Raw genomic sequence first — 17348 nt, 5'->3', positions numbered from 1 at the left:
ACTCTGTGGCCAATAAGTTTGCCTCTGATTGATTCTCTGGTTTGTGACACCGGTACCCAGCTTACGTTAAGAGCCGTCGAGTTATAACCCCTAGCAAGGGTTTGCTGTGGAGCCACTTGTGGCATGTCTTCAGCTGAGTATATAACAGCCATATCGCTGATTGGTCCCTCGCCGAGATCATTGATAGCCTGCACTTTCACTTCGTATTTTGTATAGTATTTATCGAACGGAATGTGCACAACCGCTCTACCAACGTTTCCTTGACGTTTCAAAACTTCCGTAGCCCATTCACGTTGACCAAGCAAACGATAGTATACTTTGTAGTGAATGTCAATGCTGTTTTGCTCTTGCGGGAGAAGTGGATCCCATGCAATCGTTAAATCGCCTATTTTACCTCCACCGCCACCCACGTTTCTTGGTGCTATATACGGTTTATCTTTTTGTGTATTATAAACAGGAGATGGAAGACTAGGCATTCCGGCACCCAAATCGTTCACTGCTAACACACTGAATTCATAACCACAACCTGGCGTCAAATTATTCACCATAGCACGTCTCCTGTTGTTATAACGGTCGACCTCTTGAGCAAGAACATTTTCAGAAATGTTAGTCCATGTTTTATTCCAATTGGTTCTTCCCAATATATTATAGAACATAATTTGTCTTCCATTATCGTTTCCGTCTATCCACTCCAATACAGCGGCTGTTTTCTTTATGTCTATGACTTTTATGGCACCGGGAGCTCCAGGGGGACCCTGAATGTATACATTCGTTTTTGACACTATTCTGTTCACCGCTGACTTTGCAATGCATTCGTATTCTCCCGCATCCAATAGCGTCAAATTATGAACTTCCAGACTGTTATAGTTTACTACAATTCTTGGATCAACCGATTGCAGATCATTGTTCGCATCGATAATGCGACCGTTTTGGGCCCAAAGAAAAGCAACATCAAGCAACTCGTCATAACTAACATCACACTTGAGGTACAACATTTCATTGATCTGTTTGATGACCTTCGGTGGCAGTTGTTCGATAAACCGGAGCTCCTGGAGTACAATCAGTCGTGATTTAGACTCCTCAACTCCCTGAGAATTGCTCGCCACACATGTATAAACACCTTCATCATCCCGCGAAGTGGAAGATATATAGAGTGTACCTGTTGGCATGATTCTCCGATGCCCGCCGCTACCCACTACATTACCATCTTTTTTCCAAACAATTTTCGGGCGCGGCGCCGCCTCCGGTTCACACTCTATAGTTGTATTCCCGTTATATATCGAATATATTTCGGGTTCTAAAGGTTTTTTCTTGAACGATGGTTTTATCGAAAGAACACGTAACTGCGCAGAGCTGTACACACCTTTCAGTTGATTAGTAGCCTTGCACTGGTACATGCCGTCATCCTCTTCGGGATCGAGATTATTAATCTTGAGCACATTGTCTTGTATTATGTATTTGTCTCTGTTTATTTTATTTTTAGAATAATCCAACAACTCTGCATTTTTGTACCAAGTGTAATTAACATCAGGAATAGCAAAAGCTTCGCATAAAAATGTTACCGAACTTTGATAATCCTTAATTTTATCTCTCAACGGTATCGTAAAATTTGGTTGCATTTGTACGTTTACAAGAACGCTTTTCGAAATTGATTTTCTATCGTTCTTCGCGGTGCAAATGTACTCTCCATTATCATTCACGGTGGAATTTTTTATAACCAGCACTCTATTGTAACTCTCTGTATATGAATAGCGCGGAAGATTCCCATTCCTGCGTGTCCAATTATAAGAAGGCACCGGGTAGCCAAAGGCCATACACTCTAATCTTAAATCCTTGCCTGCAAGCGGAGCTTCAGGAAAGTTTTTTGGGAAGTTATTTGCAAATATCAAATCCTTGAAATGCGGATGCGAAACAACTTGCAAATTAAAGAACGGTCCGTTTCTTCCCGTATCGCTGACAGTGCTTTGTACGTTGCACGAGTAATTTGCACGATCTTTGATTTCCAGGGATGAGAAGTACAGGGATCCATCGTAACTCACAAATACCCGTTGATCTTCTTCAACGAAGTTCGGGAAGAAATCTCGCGACCAATAGTAGCGCACATCAGGGTAATGTTGCGGAGGGTCGCAATACAGTGCTTTACCCCAGTTCATTTCCCCAACCTCCGACGAACGTTGCAGATTAAATTCCAGTATATACCCAAAATTCAACTCAACACTCTCCGATATCACTCTTCCATAAACATTTTCTGCCACACAATGGTAAGTTCCTGTGAAAAAAAAACCGTTGCTTCATCAAGCAAATTGGACCGAACAACATTCTATACGACGGATTTCACGCCAACTTGTCTATGGGATTGGCATGACCCTCTCAGAACTTAATGAAACATTCTGGGCGTAAAGACTTTACCTAATTAAGCAACTTGGCATACTTAGTTTTCCGAAAATTTATCTAGACTAACATATGGAAAGGGCTAAATATTTTCGATCATTTTGACGTAGGACTACGTCTTTCATTTCTATACCGGGGTGTAAAATCAAAGTTTCGAAAACGAAAGCGTTACGCCGGAGACCGAGATTTTGAGCGTTAATAGCTCCTAAACAACTGAACGAAATGGTATGATAAACACTTCATTCGAAAGATAAAATGTCTACGCGTTCTATACTTGTTACTTTTTGATCCAAAAACTTGTTTCAATAGTCTTAAAATTGCTTTCAAAACAGGCTATTGAAATCACCAATCGGTATATAAGCGAGCGCCGCTCGGAAATCTACTCAGTTCTAATTGAACAGCGATTGGAGCATGTTGTGGTGTTGTGGTGAAGCTCTTCGTTTATCATGAAAGCGCTGATGAACGGTGTCACCAAGAGCCTGTTTGTGCACCTAGACATGAATCCATCAGGAGGAGAGTGATGCCACAAACAGTTCCCCGGGAAGATCTCGAAGCAGCCGCTACACACACACACACATACACGCGCGGAATTCTTTCCGTTTGGATGCCATTCAGCATCGAGAAAGATCCGGAAAATAATCTGCCAGTTCCTCTGGGAATTTAAAAATACATTCATGTGAAAGAGTTTATTTGAATGTTTTCTATCCATGTAACACTGTGATCAAATATGTTTCAATCAAGTACTATTAACAGATGGTTATCGAGTTAGCATAAACCACTGGTGGGCTTCCAGTATCGAGGAAAATGTGGAAATATCTAATCGTTACTGAAAATAATCTGCCAGTTCCTCTGGGAATTTAAAAATACATTCATGTGAAAGAGTTTATTTGAATGTTTTCTATCCATGTAACACTGTGACCAAATACATTTGGTTTTGTGGTTTTTCAATCAATCGCAATTAACAGGATGGCTTCTGAAGATTTTTCTTCCCCATCAGTAGGATATTTCCGTATCCAATATTGTATGCGCCTGCAATCGATTCTTGCTCTGTCGCTGAAAGTTCCGAGCTCAGAGAGTTCATTCCCCTCTAGTTTGCCTTCCAAATTGCCATCCTAAACCACACCTTTTTCGATTCAATCACACACAAAAAGCATACCTAAGCGATATTCTGGTGGTGAGACACATTCATTTTTCGTGAGGACATCGACAAGACAACATCGTTGCCTAACGTGCTGGAAGAGGTGGACGGCGAAGGATCGACACATACACGCGCAGAATTCTTTCCGTTTGGATGCCATTCAGCATCGAGAAAGTTCCGGAAAGATCTAATCATTGCTGGGAAATAATCTGCCAGTTCCTCTGGGAATTTAAAAATACATTCATGTGAAAGAGTTTATTTGAATGTTTTCTATTCATGTAACACTGTGACCAAATATTTTTCAATCAAGTACTATTAACAGGTGGTTATCGAGTTAGTATTAACCACTGGTGGGCTTCCAGTATCGAGGAAAATGTGGAAATATCTAATCGTTACTGAAAATAATCTGCCAGTTCCTCTGGGAATTTAAAATTACATTCATGTGAAAGAGTTAATTTTAATGTTTTCTATCCATAAAATATCCATATAATACATTTAGGTTTGTGATTTGTCAATCAAGTACAGTTAGCAGGTTAGCTTCTGAAGATTATTCTTCAGAACAAGGTTTTTCGTATCCTATATTGGATGCATAAAACCTTGTGCCTCCAACGTAACGCTCTCGTTTTCGAAGTCTCCCAAATATTCATTTATTCATTAATTCAGAATGGATTTAGATTCAACTTCAAACAAATGATCTCTAAATCAACGATAGTCCTACGTCACCCTTGCGGTTATACCATAGATAAAACCCACTTCCTGTTTTTTTATAATTTTTTTTCCTCGATGTAAAAAGTGATCAGTGGAAAAGTTTTAGGAAAATAATTGAATTTTTAGAAAACAAATTCTGAAAAAAAATATTTTTTAGAATCCTACATCGAAAAAAAACGATTTCAAAAACTAAAAGTCGATTTTCTCAAAATAGTCATTTCAGACTTTGATGAAATGGTAGATAAATATGTGCCCTACAATATGTGCAAAAAACAGAGAAAAAAAAATTCTAACAAAAACTTTTTTGAGATTTTTTCTTGAAAATGTTCAATTTTTTTTTTGGTGCACAGTAATAGAAAAAAAATTGGTCTGGGCCTAGGTGCACGGACGGGATCTTGACATAGGACTGTGTTTGTGCGTGATAATTGCATTTGAATTGAGTTTATTTGTTGTTCAAAATCTTTTCTCTTTGGATACATTGAATGAGAGCCCTGAAAAACCGTTTCCTGTATGAACTTTATCCTTTATCCTTTAAACTGGCTAGATGAGATAACTTGGTAGAATCCGAAACCACATTCTATTCAAACATATACACAAAAATACCATTAAAGCCATTACCGTCGTGCAGGGCTACTTTTGAAATGCGGGACTGCTTTGGACAATTTAGGTTATCACAAATTTCTTATAAAATTAGATTTTTTCAAAATGTATTATCTGTGATAATTCATTCATACAATACCTTTCTACCATTTCACGTTGACAGTTTTTTTAAACGCAACTACTCCTTTTCAGATAGTTAAAAAACCTCGAAGCGTCGAGCGGTAGTGATTTGAAGCTCCAGAAAAATTGTTTCCGTATACATTGTTCTTACAATTTTAGATACTGATAAGTGTGTAAATCAGTAAATCAGAGATTTCATTCGCGTGATATCTCGGCTCATGTCCAATCACTACAACCTAAACGCGCATCTCTATCGCATTGGGCTCGCAGCAAACAATCTTTGTGATTGTGGCGACGGCTACCACGACATCGAGCATGTTGTCTGGTCGTGTATCCGGTTCCATGCTGCTCACTCTCAACTCTCTAGAGCACTGAGAGCACAAGGCAGACAATCGGATATCCCCGTCCGGGATATCTTAGGTAGCCGTGATCCTAATCTTCTGCTTCATCTATACCTGTTCCTCAGAAACGCCGATGTCAACGTTTAATGATGTTTCCTTCGTTGCGTCCCTGTTTCATATCCCTCTTATCCGATCTATAAACTTTTACTTAGTCGCGGCAATACATACACACACTCTTTACAGATACACGGGCCAAAGGTTGTGCAGTCCACTGATGATTCAACAAGAGCCAAAGATTGTACCGCTCATGACAACTCTACACGAGCTGATGATTGCGCCGGCTAGTGACCATTCTATCCTGGATTCCTCGAGTCGAGAAGACGCACCACGCTAGATATGGGGTTCATACTAGGGGGGCGTTGCTGATTAATGGTCAGCTGCATCCCAATAGGAAGTATCCCGTGTCGGGCACACGTACAGAGCTTTGGAGACAGCAACATCCCAATTACGAGAACACTTGTAATACTGACCTCGAGCCCACCGCGAGTAATCGGTTACATATTACTAACATAGATAATAAGAAAAACTGTCAAAATATTGAACTCCGGCCCCGTCAGGCTAACGCCATATGAGCCTTGATCAAAATATATATTTTGAAAAAAAAAAGTGTGTAAACCTATCAGAGAACTATTCGTTTGTCATATATCAGCAGCAGCAACGTTATTTTATCGTTGAAATCAGTTATTTTTTTAAAAAAAAATGAGAGCGATAAATTTTCTACCGTTAGCCATATTGTAAGGTTATGTTTGTTTACTATTTTGTAGGTACAAGAATGGTGAGGAACTATCGGAAGGATAATAATGCTCGGAAATATACTGTAGTTTCCACTGCAGATTCAATGCAGTGCCTTGAAAAAGTCAAATTCGGATAAATGTCCCACGCAGAAGCCGCTAGGTAACTCCATTGCAGCCGATAAACAATATACAACAAGCTATGCGAATCGCACCAGAAACAGCCCGGACATCAGAAAGTTTTTACTGAGGCGGAAGAATTATCGTTTTCAGACCATCTCAGCTGCTTGTCCGAGTGGGGCTTCCCCGTTGGAACCGATGATCTGCGGGAAATAGTTCGAATTTATTTGACGAAGCAAGAAAGAAAAGTGCCAGCTTTTGTAAATAACAAACCTTCACGGGACTGGGTGGCACGATTCCTACGCGATCACCAGCAACTAAACAAACGTTTTGCACAAAATATAAAGTTAAAACGCGCAGCAATAACACGAGAAACAATCGCAGAGTACATGGCCAATTTAAAGGAATCTCTGGAAGGTGTTCCGGCTTCCAATATTTTTGATTACGACGAGACGAATTTGTCAGATGATCCGGGTAAGAAGCTTGCTATCTGTAAGCGTGGTTTAAGTATTTTGAAAACGTGAGGAACTTCAGTAAATCTGCTACTTCCATTATGTTTTGCGGAAGTGCAACTGGAGAACTGTTGCCACCATACGTGGTTGCCACCATAGGCAGAACATTTATGGGATTCTTGGACACTTAATGGCCCTCGAGGAACACGCTACAATCGAAGTGCTTCTGGCTGGTTCGACGAAAGAATTTTCGAGGACTTGTTCAAGACACTTTTTCTTCCAGCTATAACGTCCGTTCAAATGCCTTATCCGCTGATCGGAGACGAAAGCCCAAAATCACCTCGTTGTAAAATACATTGATGTAATAAATTTATTTTGAAAAATTCGTTCAAATGCACATTTGTATAGCCATCCATAACTCCTTGTTCCAAAAAATGTTAATCAGCATTATCCTATGTAATTGATGTAATTGATGATGATTTTAAATTTTCAAATGACTATGTCAAAAGTAGCCCTCAACGTGTGCAACGGAGCTATTTTTGATCGCTCTATGAACAAAAGTTTTATTTCTCAATTAATTCAGATCATATTTTGCACAAATGTCATCTATACATCCAGGTTAAATATATGTCAAGATTGTTAAAATCCACCCACAATAATCGGAGTTAAAAAACAGGAAGTGGGTTATATCTATGGTATAACCGCAAGGGTGACGTAGGACTATCGTTGATTTAGAGATCATTTGTTTGAAGTTGAATCTAAATAGATTCTGAATGAATGAATAAATGAATATTTGGGAGACTTCGAAAACGAGAGCGTTACGTTGGAGGCACCAGGTTTTATGCATCCAATATAGGATACGAAAAACCTTGTTCTGAAGAATAATCTTCAGAAGCTAACCTGCTAACTGTACTTGATTGACAAATCACAAACCTAAATGTATTATATGGATATTTTATGGATAGAAAACATTTAAATAAACTTTTTCACATGAATGTATTTTTAAATTCCCAGAGGAACTGGCAGATTATTTACAGTAACGATTAGATATTTCCACATTTTCCTCGATACTGGAAGCCCACCAGTGGTTAATACTAACTCGATCACCACCTGTTAATAGTACTTGATTGAAAAATATTTGGTCACAGTGTTACATGAATAGAAAACATTCAAATAAACTCTTTCACATGAATGTATTTTTAAATTCCCAGAGGAACTGGCTGATTATTTCCCAGCAATGATTAGCTCTTTCCGGAACTTTCTCGATGCTGAATGGCATCCAAACGGAAAGAATTCTGCGCGTGTATGTGTCGATCCTTCGCCGTCCACCTCCTCCAGCACGTTAGGCAACGATGTTGTCTTGTCGATGTCCTCACGAAAAATAAATGTGTCTCACCACCAGAATATCGCTTAAGTATGCTTTTTGTGTGTGATTGAATCGAGAGAAGGTGTGGTTTAGGATGGCAATTTGGAAGGCAAACTAGAGGGGAATGAACTCTCTGAGCTCGGAACTTTCGGCGACAGAGCAAGAATCGATTGCGGGCGCATACAATATTGGATACGGAAATATCCTACTGATGGGGAAAAATAATCTTCAGAAGCTATCCTGTTAATTGCGATTGATTGAAAAATCACAAAACCAAATGTATTTGGTCACAGTGTTACATGAATAGAAAACATTCAAATAAACTCTTTCACATGAATGTAATTTTATATTCCCAGAGGAACTGGCAGATTATTTTCAGTAACGATTAGATATTTCCACATTTTCCTCGATACTGGAAGCCCACCAGTGGTTTATGCTAACTCGATAACCACCTGTTAATAGTACTTGATTGAAACATATTTGATCACAGTGTTACATGGATAGAAAACATTCAAATAAACTCTTTCACATGAATGTATTTTTAAATTCCCAGAGGAACTGGCAGATTATTTTCCGGATCTTTCTCGATGCTGAATGGCATCCAAACGGAAAGAATTCCGCGCGTGTATGTGTGTGTGTGTGTGTGTGTAGCGGCTGCTTCGAGATCTTCCCGGGGAACCGTTTGTGGCATCACTCTCCTCCTGATGGATTCATGTCTAGGTGCACAAACAGGCTCTTGGTGACACCGTTCATCAGCGCTTTCATGATAAACGAAGAGCTTCACCACAACACCACAACATGCTCCAATCGCTGTTCAATTAGAACTGAGTAGATTTCCGAGCGGCGCTCGCTTATATACCGATTGGTGATTTCAATAGCCTGTTTTGAAAGCAATTTTAAGACTATTGAAACAAGTTTTTGGATCAAAAAGTAACAAGTATAGAACGCGTAGACATTTTATCTTTCGAATGAAGTGTTTATCATACCATTTCGTTCAGTTGTTTAGGAGCTATTAACGCTCAAAATCTCGGTCTCCGGCGCAACGCTTTCGTTTTCGAAACTTTGATTTTACACCCCGGTATAGAAATGAAAGACGTAGTACTACGTCAACAATTTTAAATGATGAAAATGAAGAAAAGTGTCAAAAGAAGCCCCGCACGACGGTACTACCCTTTTCTTCTGTTTATTCAATTATGCAGAAAAAAACAGAAGAAAAGGAGTCATCATTTATCATTTTGAAACACAAATCTAGATAGTTAAGGTCTACATGAATATAAGCCTAAGTCAAATAAATCTATGACTACAGAAATATATTATAGATAACAATAGCATTTTCTCCTTCGTTGCCACGTTGTCCGGCATTGTTTGTTATAACAACTATACTGACGTTTTACGCATAGTTGTCCCATGTTAATTTTCGACGATTTTAACCTTTCTTCATAAAACGTTGTTTTATGCATCTTGTTTTTATCAATCTTACGGAAAAACACAAAAAAATATATAGTTTATTCCCAACTTTAAAAAAACAACATCAAGCTCAATTGTCCCATGTTGATATTTTATTCATAACTGTCGCACCATGTATTTTTTGTAGATCCATGTCGAATAAGTCGGTTCAAGTACAAGCATTTCATGTCACACTTTCAGCAGGCCTCATGCACTCTTTTCTGGTTTGAAAGAACGAACTAATTCTCAAACAAATAAGAAAAAGTTTAACAGAACACTTGTACACCTTATTAGCGAATTCCTAATAACAATCAGATTTATATTCTGCGAAGGTCTTGCAGATCACTCATTTCTTCATAAAACGATGTTTCTATGCAAATCTTTCGGAAAAACAGAAGAAAAATATTGTTTGTTCCCAGTATATCAAAAAACAACATTAAGTTCAATTGTCCCATGTTGATATTCTAGGCATAACAGTCCCACCATAAATTTTTAAACCCGTAATCAAACTTGATTGATTCAGTGAGAGGATCTCATCACATTTCATTAAACAATAGTATAGTGCTTATAAAAAACCCGGTGTATTGCTAAATTGAAATGCTTAAAGCTTTTGGTAGACAAATATGCGAGAAAACTTTGATTGCGTTTTTCTCAGTTGCTGATTTTGAAACATGGGACAACTACGCGTAGAACGGCAGTATATAGCCCGGTGATGTATATTGATTAATATTATGAATTCATTCTATGGCCATGGGAAGTCCGTGTGGCTGCTGTAGTGAATTGATCTCATTGGGTGCTAAGTTCTGCTTATGTATAAGAAAGGGGAAGGAGAATGGGCATGTGCATTCGGGGAAGTGAAGCGGGTTCCTTAGGAAGACATATATGGGAACTCCTCATTGGGGAGCTTGATATTAAGATCGCGACTACTCAAGCTATCATAATTTGATATGCGTGAGTATACCCTTTCGATCTTCTGAATCAGCAGCCAGTTAAATTCATTAATTGGATTTTTACATAACCAAACAACATGCTCGATATTATGACATCTATACCACAATTACATAAATTGTTAGTAACAAGACCTACTCGATAAAATCATGAATTGAGCACGAATTGATTTTAATCGTCCAATTGTTATCTTTTATTCACTATATTCACTGCAAAAAAAAAAGCTGGATATATTTCCTGTCTAATGGTATATAACCGAACATATGTCGCAATAACGATTTTGAGTAATATGCATTTGAAAACTCTTAATGCATCGTTACATTTTTCATAGTGACCCCCCTATATAGATATCAAAGACATATTCCTATGTCAAAAATCAATAACAGGTACAGGTGGATTTATGGTGACCCTTGGATGATTTCAGCTTGTTTTTGTAGTCAAATAGCCATATGTAGTCATACAAGCCATAGAATGGCATACTTTATTAAACAGCGAACGAGATGTCAACTTATCCGTACATATTCGTCACGAAGTTCTGAATAACATAATATCAGAATTTGTGCCGAAGAAAAGAAGACGAAGAAATTCAACCTGCAAAAATCCTATTTGGTATAGCGCTCAAAAAATCAATTTGAAGAATAGAAAACAAAAACACACAAAAAATACAAAATAAACAAAAGTAATCAAAATTTGCTGGAATATCAGAATATGTCCCAAGAACTAAATTTTGCCATCAAAAGTGCACACGAAGAGTACTCGTATAATAGAAAGGTCGAAACTGAAGTCAAATCATGCCCGAAGAAATTCTTTACTTACATAAAGCCTAAGCTCAAAAACTTTCCATCGCAGATGCATCTCGATGAAGATGTAGGGCGTTCTTCGAACGAAATTTGTAATCTCTTTGCAAATTTCTTTAAGGAATGTTGTATATACATTTTCCGAAGAAAATCGCGATCGGGACTATTTTTCATTTTTACCGGAATATATAAATGACATAACGGTAAACTATCTTTCACAACAAGAAACATGCCATGCATTACAGAAATTAGAAGAAACGAAAAGACCAGGACCTGACGGAATAGCACCAGGAATACCTGAAGAACCTGGCTGAGGAACTCACCCTTCCCTTATATTGCATTTTCAATATGTCACTACAAACTGTAATATTCCCAGAAAAATGGAAACAATGTTTTTGGTACCTATCTTTAAATCAGGCGTTAAACCTAACGAACGTAATTATCGTGGAACTGCCATTATCTCTTGCATTCAAAAACGATTCGAAGCAATAGTGAATGAAAGTCTTCTAACAAGCAAAGAATAGAATAACGTGTATGCAACATGGCTTTTTCAAAGGCCGCTCAACTGCAACTAATCTGGTGGCATTTGTGACTTTTATTTTGAACTAGCTGACCCGGCAAACTTCGTCCCGCCCAAAATTTGTTTTTTGTTTTCAATATCTTCAAACATTCACATTTTCTTACTATGAGCAAGTTCATGGGTCCAATAGCAGAACTGTTCATTGATTGATCTTCTAATCGACCCCGTTAAATTTACCTTTTGCTATAAAATTTACTATAAATTAATTCTTGTGTTATGCATAAATTTGTGTTTCATTTGCAATATTGTAATACGTCTTGGAAATCAAAATGTAGAGAAATGTGAAATAGTTAGAGATCTAGGCGTCGTCCTGGACTACAAACTCACATTCATAGAACGCTACGACTCTGTAATCAATAAGGCAAATAGTGTGTTAAGCTTTGTCCAGAAACAGTTTCTCTTATTTGCACTTCGTAAGTTGAACTGGACCTCATTTCCACTTCCTTCATACGAAGCACGCTGCATGCTTATAAACATCCAAGCACTAAAAGAACGCCGTAAATTTGCAATGATAGTGAGAAAATGCATCAGTTTTGGCTGAGTATAAATAGAGCAGAGCCAAAACTGATACCATTGTACTTATAACAATGGTGCCAATGATGTTGCACTTGCCAACACTACCGCACCTATCCTATATTGATTTTACTTTCTAACAGTAGCCTACAACTCAATATAACTTACTTATCATTCAATATTATATTTCAGAAGTGGTATTGTCGAAGCAAAGTCTCCAAAACCCGCAAACATCGACAAGTAACCGTGTAAATACACAGACCGTTTGATGGAGCTTGTGAATCTTCAATATTTTGGTTAGTGTTATTCTTATCTATACGTCGTTTTTTTCTTTGAAACACACCTATTGTGCCAAATCACTGCAAAATAAGATTCACAAATTCGCATTGTAGCATCCAACGGATGGGTATATCCCAGTAAACGTATTTTCTCTATTACTGTTGATGTTAACCGACGTAGTTTATTACGGTTACACTTGGGGTTGTTGATACCAGCACTGCATTTGTAATCCTTGCAATTCCTGGAGATCACGGCTTGACTCATGTTGCTAAATAATGTCACACTTTTCTTTGTTGAATTCTGATGATTACGCAGAAACAAAATAATGCTATTTCTTTTCCGTCACTTTACATTTGCTGTTGGTCACAACTGGTAATTTTCAAACAACTGCAGAGCCATTTTATTCATTCATTAGGTATCTATACAATCCATTTATTATACAGTGACTCTTAATCCCTTCCCGTACGATTTAATTTCCAAAACAGAGGAACCAAATGCAAACGCTTCGATGGGTCACGCATCGAGTAATTTCACTACTCTGCTGAGCGTCTGAACGCCTTGTGATATGCAAGCGCACCACGAGAGAGACTCGATATTGTACGTTTTGGCACAATCATTCCACATCGAGTAAGATTCGATGTTGTACGTGAAAGGGTTAAAAGAAACCTAAATATACAACTATTCGATACCTGACCGACCGATCAAGAGATTTTTGGCTACTGTTTGAGAGCTGTCGTTGCTCTCTGAATTGAGACATATTGTATTTGACCACAAAAACAAGCTGAAAACTGAAAACTTTAGCATTCAAGGGTCACCATAAATCCATTTCTACCTGTTATACAGCCAAAAAAAAATAGAACATTTTCGATAAAAAATATTGAAAAAAAATTTGTTAGAAAAACCTTCTTGCCTTAAATATGCAGAACACATATTTATTTACTATTTCATCAAAATCTGAGATGACCATTTTGAGAAAATCAACTTTTAATTTTTGAAGCGATTTTTTCGATGTAGGGTTCCAGAAAACATTTTTTTTCTGAAAATTCAATTATTTTCCTAAAACTCTTCCATAGATCGCCTTTTTGTAGGACTTACCATTTTCGAGTAAAAACATTTTATAAAAAATGATCAAAAATTTTTAGCCCTTTCCATATGTTAGTCTAGATAAATTTTCGGAAAACTAAGAATGTCAAGTTGCTTAATTATGTAAGGTCATCACGCCCAGAAAGTTTCATTAAGTTCTGAGAGGGTCATGCCAATCCCATAGACGAGTTGTCGCGAAATCCGTCAAATGTAACTTACCTTGATCTTGAATTTGTTGTGGAGTATGAATTATCAAATTGCCACCACTAGTGGTATATCTTGCATTTTCCAATGGATCTATTTTGATAACAGTTACATTGTCGTTCGAGTAAAGTTCTTTGTACCATGTGTAGGTCGGCGTCGGATATCCTCCTGCCAGGCAACTCATCATGACATCCCTGGTGATCTTAACTTTACCGGTATCGTAAGTAGTTTCACGGGGTTGTCTGATGAAGTACGGACCCCTCGGTACTTTATTTATATCAGTAATTTCGACACCATAACCATAGTCCCGTCGATCATCCGCTAATTCGTTCACATTATCCACAGTATATAGCTGTTGAGATTCGCATATAAATAGGTTGAAATTTGTTCCATCCACAGGCGTAAATTGCCACTTCTCAATAACGGGATTAAAAGCATACACCAGGCTGTTCCGATCTCTATTATAATTCAATCCATACTTTTTTTGCGAATCCAACTGCGTTTGCGTAATTTTGTTCCCGTAGAAACCAACATCGATATTACTCTCGTCAATTGGATTGAAGTTAAATGAATCCTCTATAGACACTAGCTGTGATTTGTCGGCATTGGTCCAACTTCCAGGTGATGTCTGTCTTGCAGATACATAATACTGATTGCCTTTACTATTTTCAGTATTTAATAGTTTCAAAATAAAGGTATGTTTGTCTAGACTATCGATGCTTATTAAATCACCCCGATATGCCTGACAAATTTTTTGCGCACTGAGGTAGTCTTTACGTGGGGATTTATGTATACGAATGCAGGTATTGCGAAAAGATGTCCAGTACTCCGGGCAGTAGTTTTCCATCGAATTGATAGAATCCAGCTTTTCAGACTGCTTGTAACGGCTTACACTGTTGTAAAACGAGTCACCTGTGTTGCCGATAGCATTGAATGTTTGATATTGTGTAGGTGAATTTGGATTGTTTACTTGATTGTACTTTGTATTTTGGGAACATCCAATGCCCAGCATTGAAACCAGGAAGAATAAATGATACAGCATTGTAGAATATCTATAAAATCAAAATGAAACAATTTTAGGGTGTGTCGACAGTGATTATATCTGATGACAAATCTTACCTGTATGCAGGCACATATGTATAAATTAAATAATACAACAGAATATCTAATTCAACGCAAAACAACTGCCTTAGATTGTAAGCACATAAAGGGAATAAATGTTCGAAGAAAACAACTCTGAAATCACTAATTTATTCAGATAGCGGAGATTCTAAATTTTCCCATCACATATTTTGCAGCAACTCCCTTATTGAAAGCTAACACAAAATTTGATCGATTTGAAAAGGCGTGATAATACAACGTCAACATGCAGGTGTGAGTCAGTACCAGAGATGCCAGTTATGAAGAAATGAATTTATTCTACGCTACACTGAGAAAAATACTTAGTAAATACTAGCTGACCCAGCAAGCGTTGTTCTGCCATTTAAATTATTTCAAGAGATGATTATATAATATTACTTATTATAAACTAAAGCATTTTAAGCGTGTTTGAATGTTTTAACGATCTACGAAATTATTTGAATGTGCTCGATAAAAAGAACGAATGAAACGATTTCAAAGGAAGTTGGTAAGATGTTTCATGATACAATGTACAGTAATTTACATTTCATGCGACATTTTTTCAATTGGACATACATGTAATGCGACACGTTTAATTGGACATGTTTACATCTAATTGGACAGAGGTGATTCGCACTGGCAGTGGTGTAATCTCTATCAGAATAGAAGGCACGAACCCAGTTTTAAAATAATAAAATATGAATGAAATTTGAATTGTTTAACCATTTGTCTATACATTTCTGATATTTTGACTCAGGGTACGTATATGGAAAGGTAGTCTGGACCGACTAGTGCATCAATAGTAGTGAGCCTGTGACGTATTAGCTTTGCAAGTATCATGGAGCGGTATGATAAATTTGTCCAAATTAGTTTATATCTATTGTATTTTAGCTTAATGTATATATATTTATTCATTGCAGCGTAAAGATAATCTATTTAGATTCAAAACCTAATCAAAACATAGGGTAAATTGTGTTTCGGTAATTCGAATTTTAGCTTCCTGAAGCTCTCTGTAGCTCTTCGATATCTCCTGCCGCAGTGCTTGAATTAAGCCATCAGAACCTGCAGAATCGCTAGGTTTTTCATTAGAGATGTTGATGATGCTGCACTCGATATCCTTTGACGGAATATCCCTCTCAGTATATTCTTGTTTAGTCCCATTAGAAAGCTAGGCCGATTCTGCGGATGTTTTTACTGGATTCAACTCTTGCATGATGTCAATCAAAACCATTCAGCGAGGCGTCCGGTTTTGATTTCCCGAGGCATGAGAATCGTTGGCCTTTCTGACAGTAGGAACAGCTAAAAACGGTGGATGGGTTATACCTATGATATAACCGCAAGGTTGACGTAGGACTGTCGTTGGTAATCATTTGTGTTTTTTCAATTAGTAATAATCGCACTTCGAATGTTCCTCATTGGGTGAATTATTGATTAAACTAGTGAATGAATGAAACAATTTACGAATTTAATTGCAAACAAATTCCTATTTAGATCAATTCATGCATTATAGTAGTGGTTATCGCCGCAAATAGTTATCAACATTTTGCCTAATCATCTAACGGTATGCGAAGAAGTTCAGTGAGCTGGCGACATGAAGAGGCATACAGTCCTGAATAACCGAGCCAAAGGGTTGTATTTCTACCCGCTTTTGTAGACCGTGTTAGCAAAACGTATTCCGGAGTGTAAAAATGCATGGGGATATAAAAAGTACTGCCGAGATTTGGAATGCCGGTTTTCCAAACTTTTTGGTTTCTGAATCTGTGTTGGAAAAATATGTTTATTTACTCGCAGCTTGCATCTCATTTGCAATGCCAATTTCCCCAGGCTCCATGGTTTTAAAGTCTGTGTTAGGGAAGCATTCCGATTTGCAAAAACGCAAACGAGTACAAAAATACTCACTGCTTGTATCTATTTTGAAATGCCGATTTCCCTTGGCTCCATGGTTTTGAAGTCTGTGTTAAGGAAACATTCCGATTTGCAAAAGTGCAAACGAGTACGAAAGTATCCGCTGCTCGCATCTATTTTGCAATGCCGATTTCCCCAGGCTTTTAGTAGTCTGTGTTGGGGAACAATCCGATTTGCAGAAACGCAAACGAGTACAAAAGTACCCGCTGCTTGTATCTATTTTGCAATGCCGATTTACCCAGGCTCCATGGTTTTGAAATCTGTGTTAGAGAAACATTCCGATTTGCAAAAGTGCAAACGAGTACGAAAGTACCCGCTGCTTGTATCTATTTTGAAATGCCGATTTCCCTTGGCTCCATGGTTTTGAAGTCTGTATTGGGGAAATATTCCGATTTGCAAAAGCGCAAACGAGTACGAAAGTACCCGCTGCTTGTATCCATTTTGCAA

The 17348-nt window shown here is 37.8% G+C and overlaps 1 protein-coding gene across 2 annotated transcripts in view; it reads right to left on the bottom strand.

Annotated features, from left to right (window-relative positions):
* The window catches only part of LOC129771523 (contactin), a 52022-nt gene extending 36802 nt beyond the window's left edge, over positions 1-15220 (bottom strand). Inside the window, exons 1-3 of one of the 2 annotated variants that reach the window (XM_055775276.1) lie at positions 14997-15220; positions 13893-14929; positions 3-2269 (exon numbers count right to left, since the gene is read on the bottom strand). In XM_055775276.1, the coding sequence (XP_055631251.1) occupies positions 3-2269; positions 13893-14919 (3294 nt within the window). In that variant the 5' untranslated portion in view covers positions 14920-14929; positions 14997-15220. The remainder of the gene's footprint in view (positions 1-2; positions 2270-13892; positions 14930-14996) is intronic. The other variant, XM_055775268.1, reaches the window with a different exon arrangement.
* Between the last annotated feature and the right edge of the window lie 2128 nt (positions 15221-17348).

This window comes from Toxorhynchites rutilus, chromosome 1 (genome assembly GCF_029784135.1).
Source record: "Toxorhynchites rutilus septentrionalis strain SRP chromosome 1, ASM2978413v1, whole genome shotgun sequence".
Lineage (NCBI taxonomy): Eukaryota > Metazoa > Arthropoda > Insecta > Diptera > Culicidae > Toxorhynchites > Toxorhynchites rutilus.
This window is presented reverse-complemented; position numbering and strand designations above follow the sequence as displayed.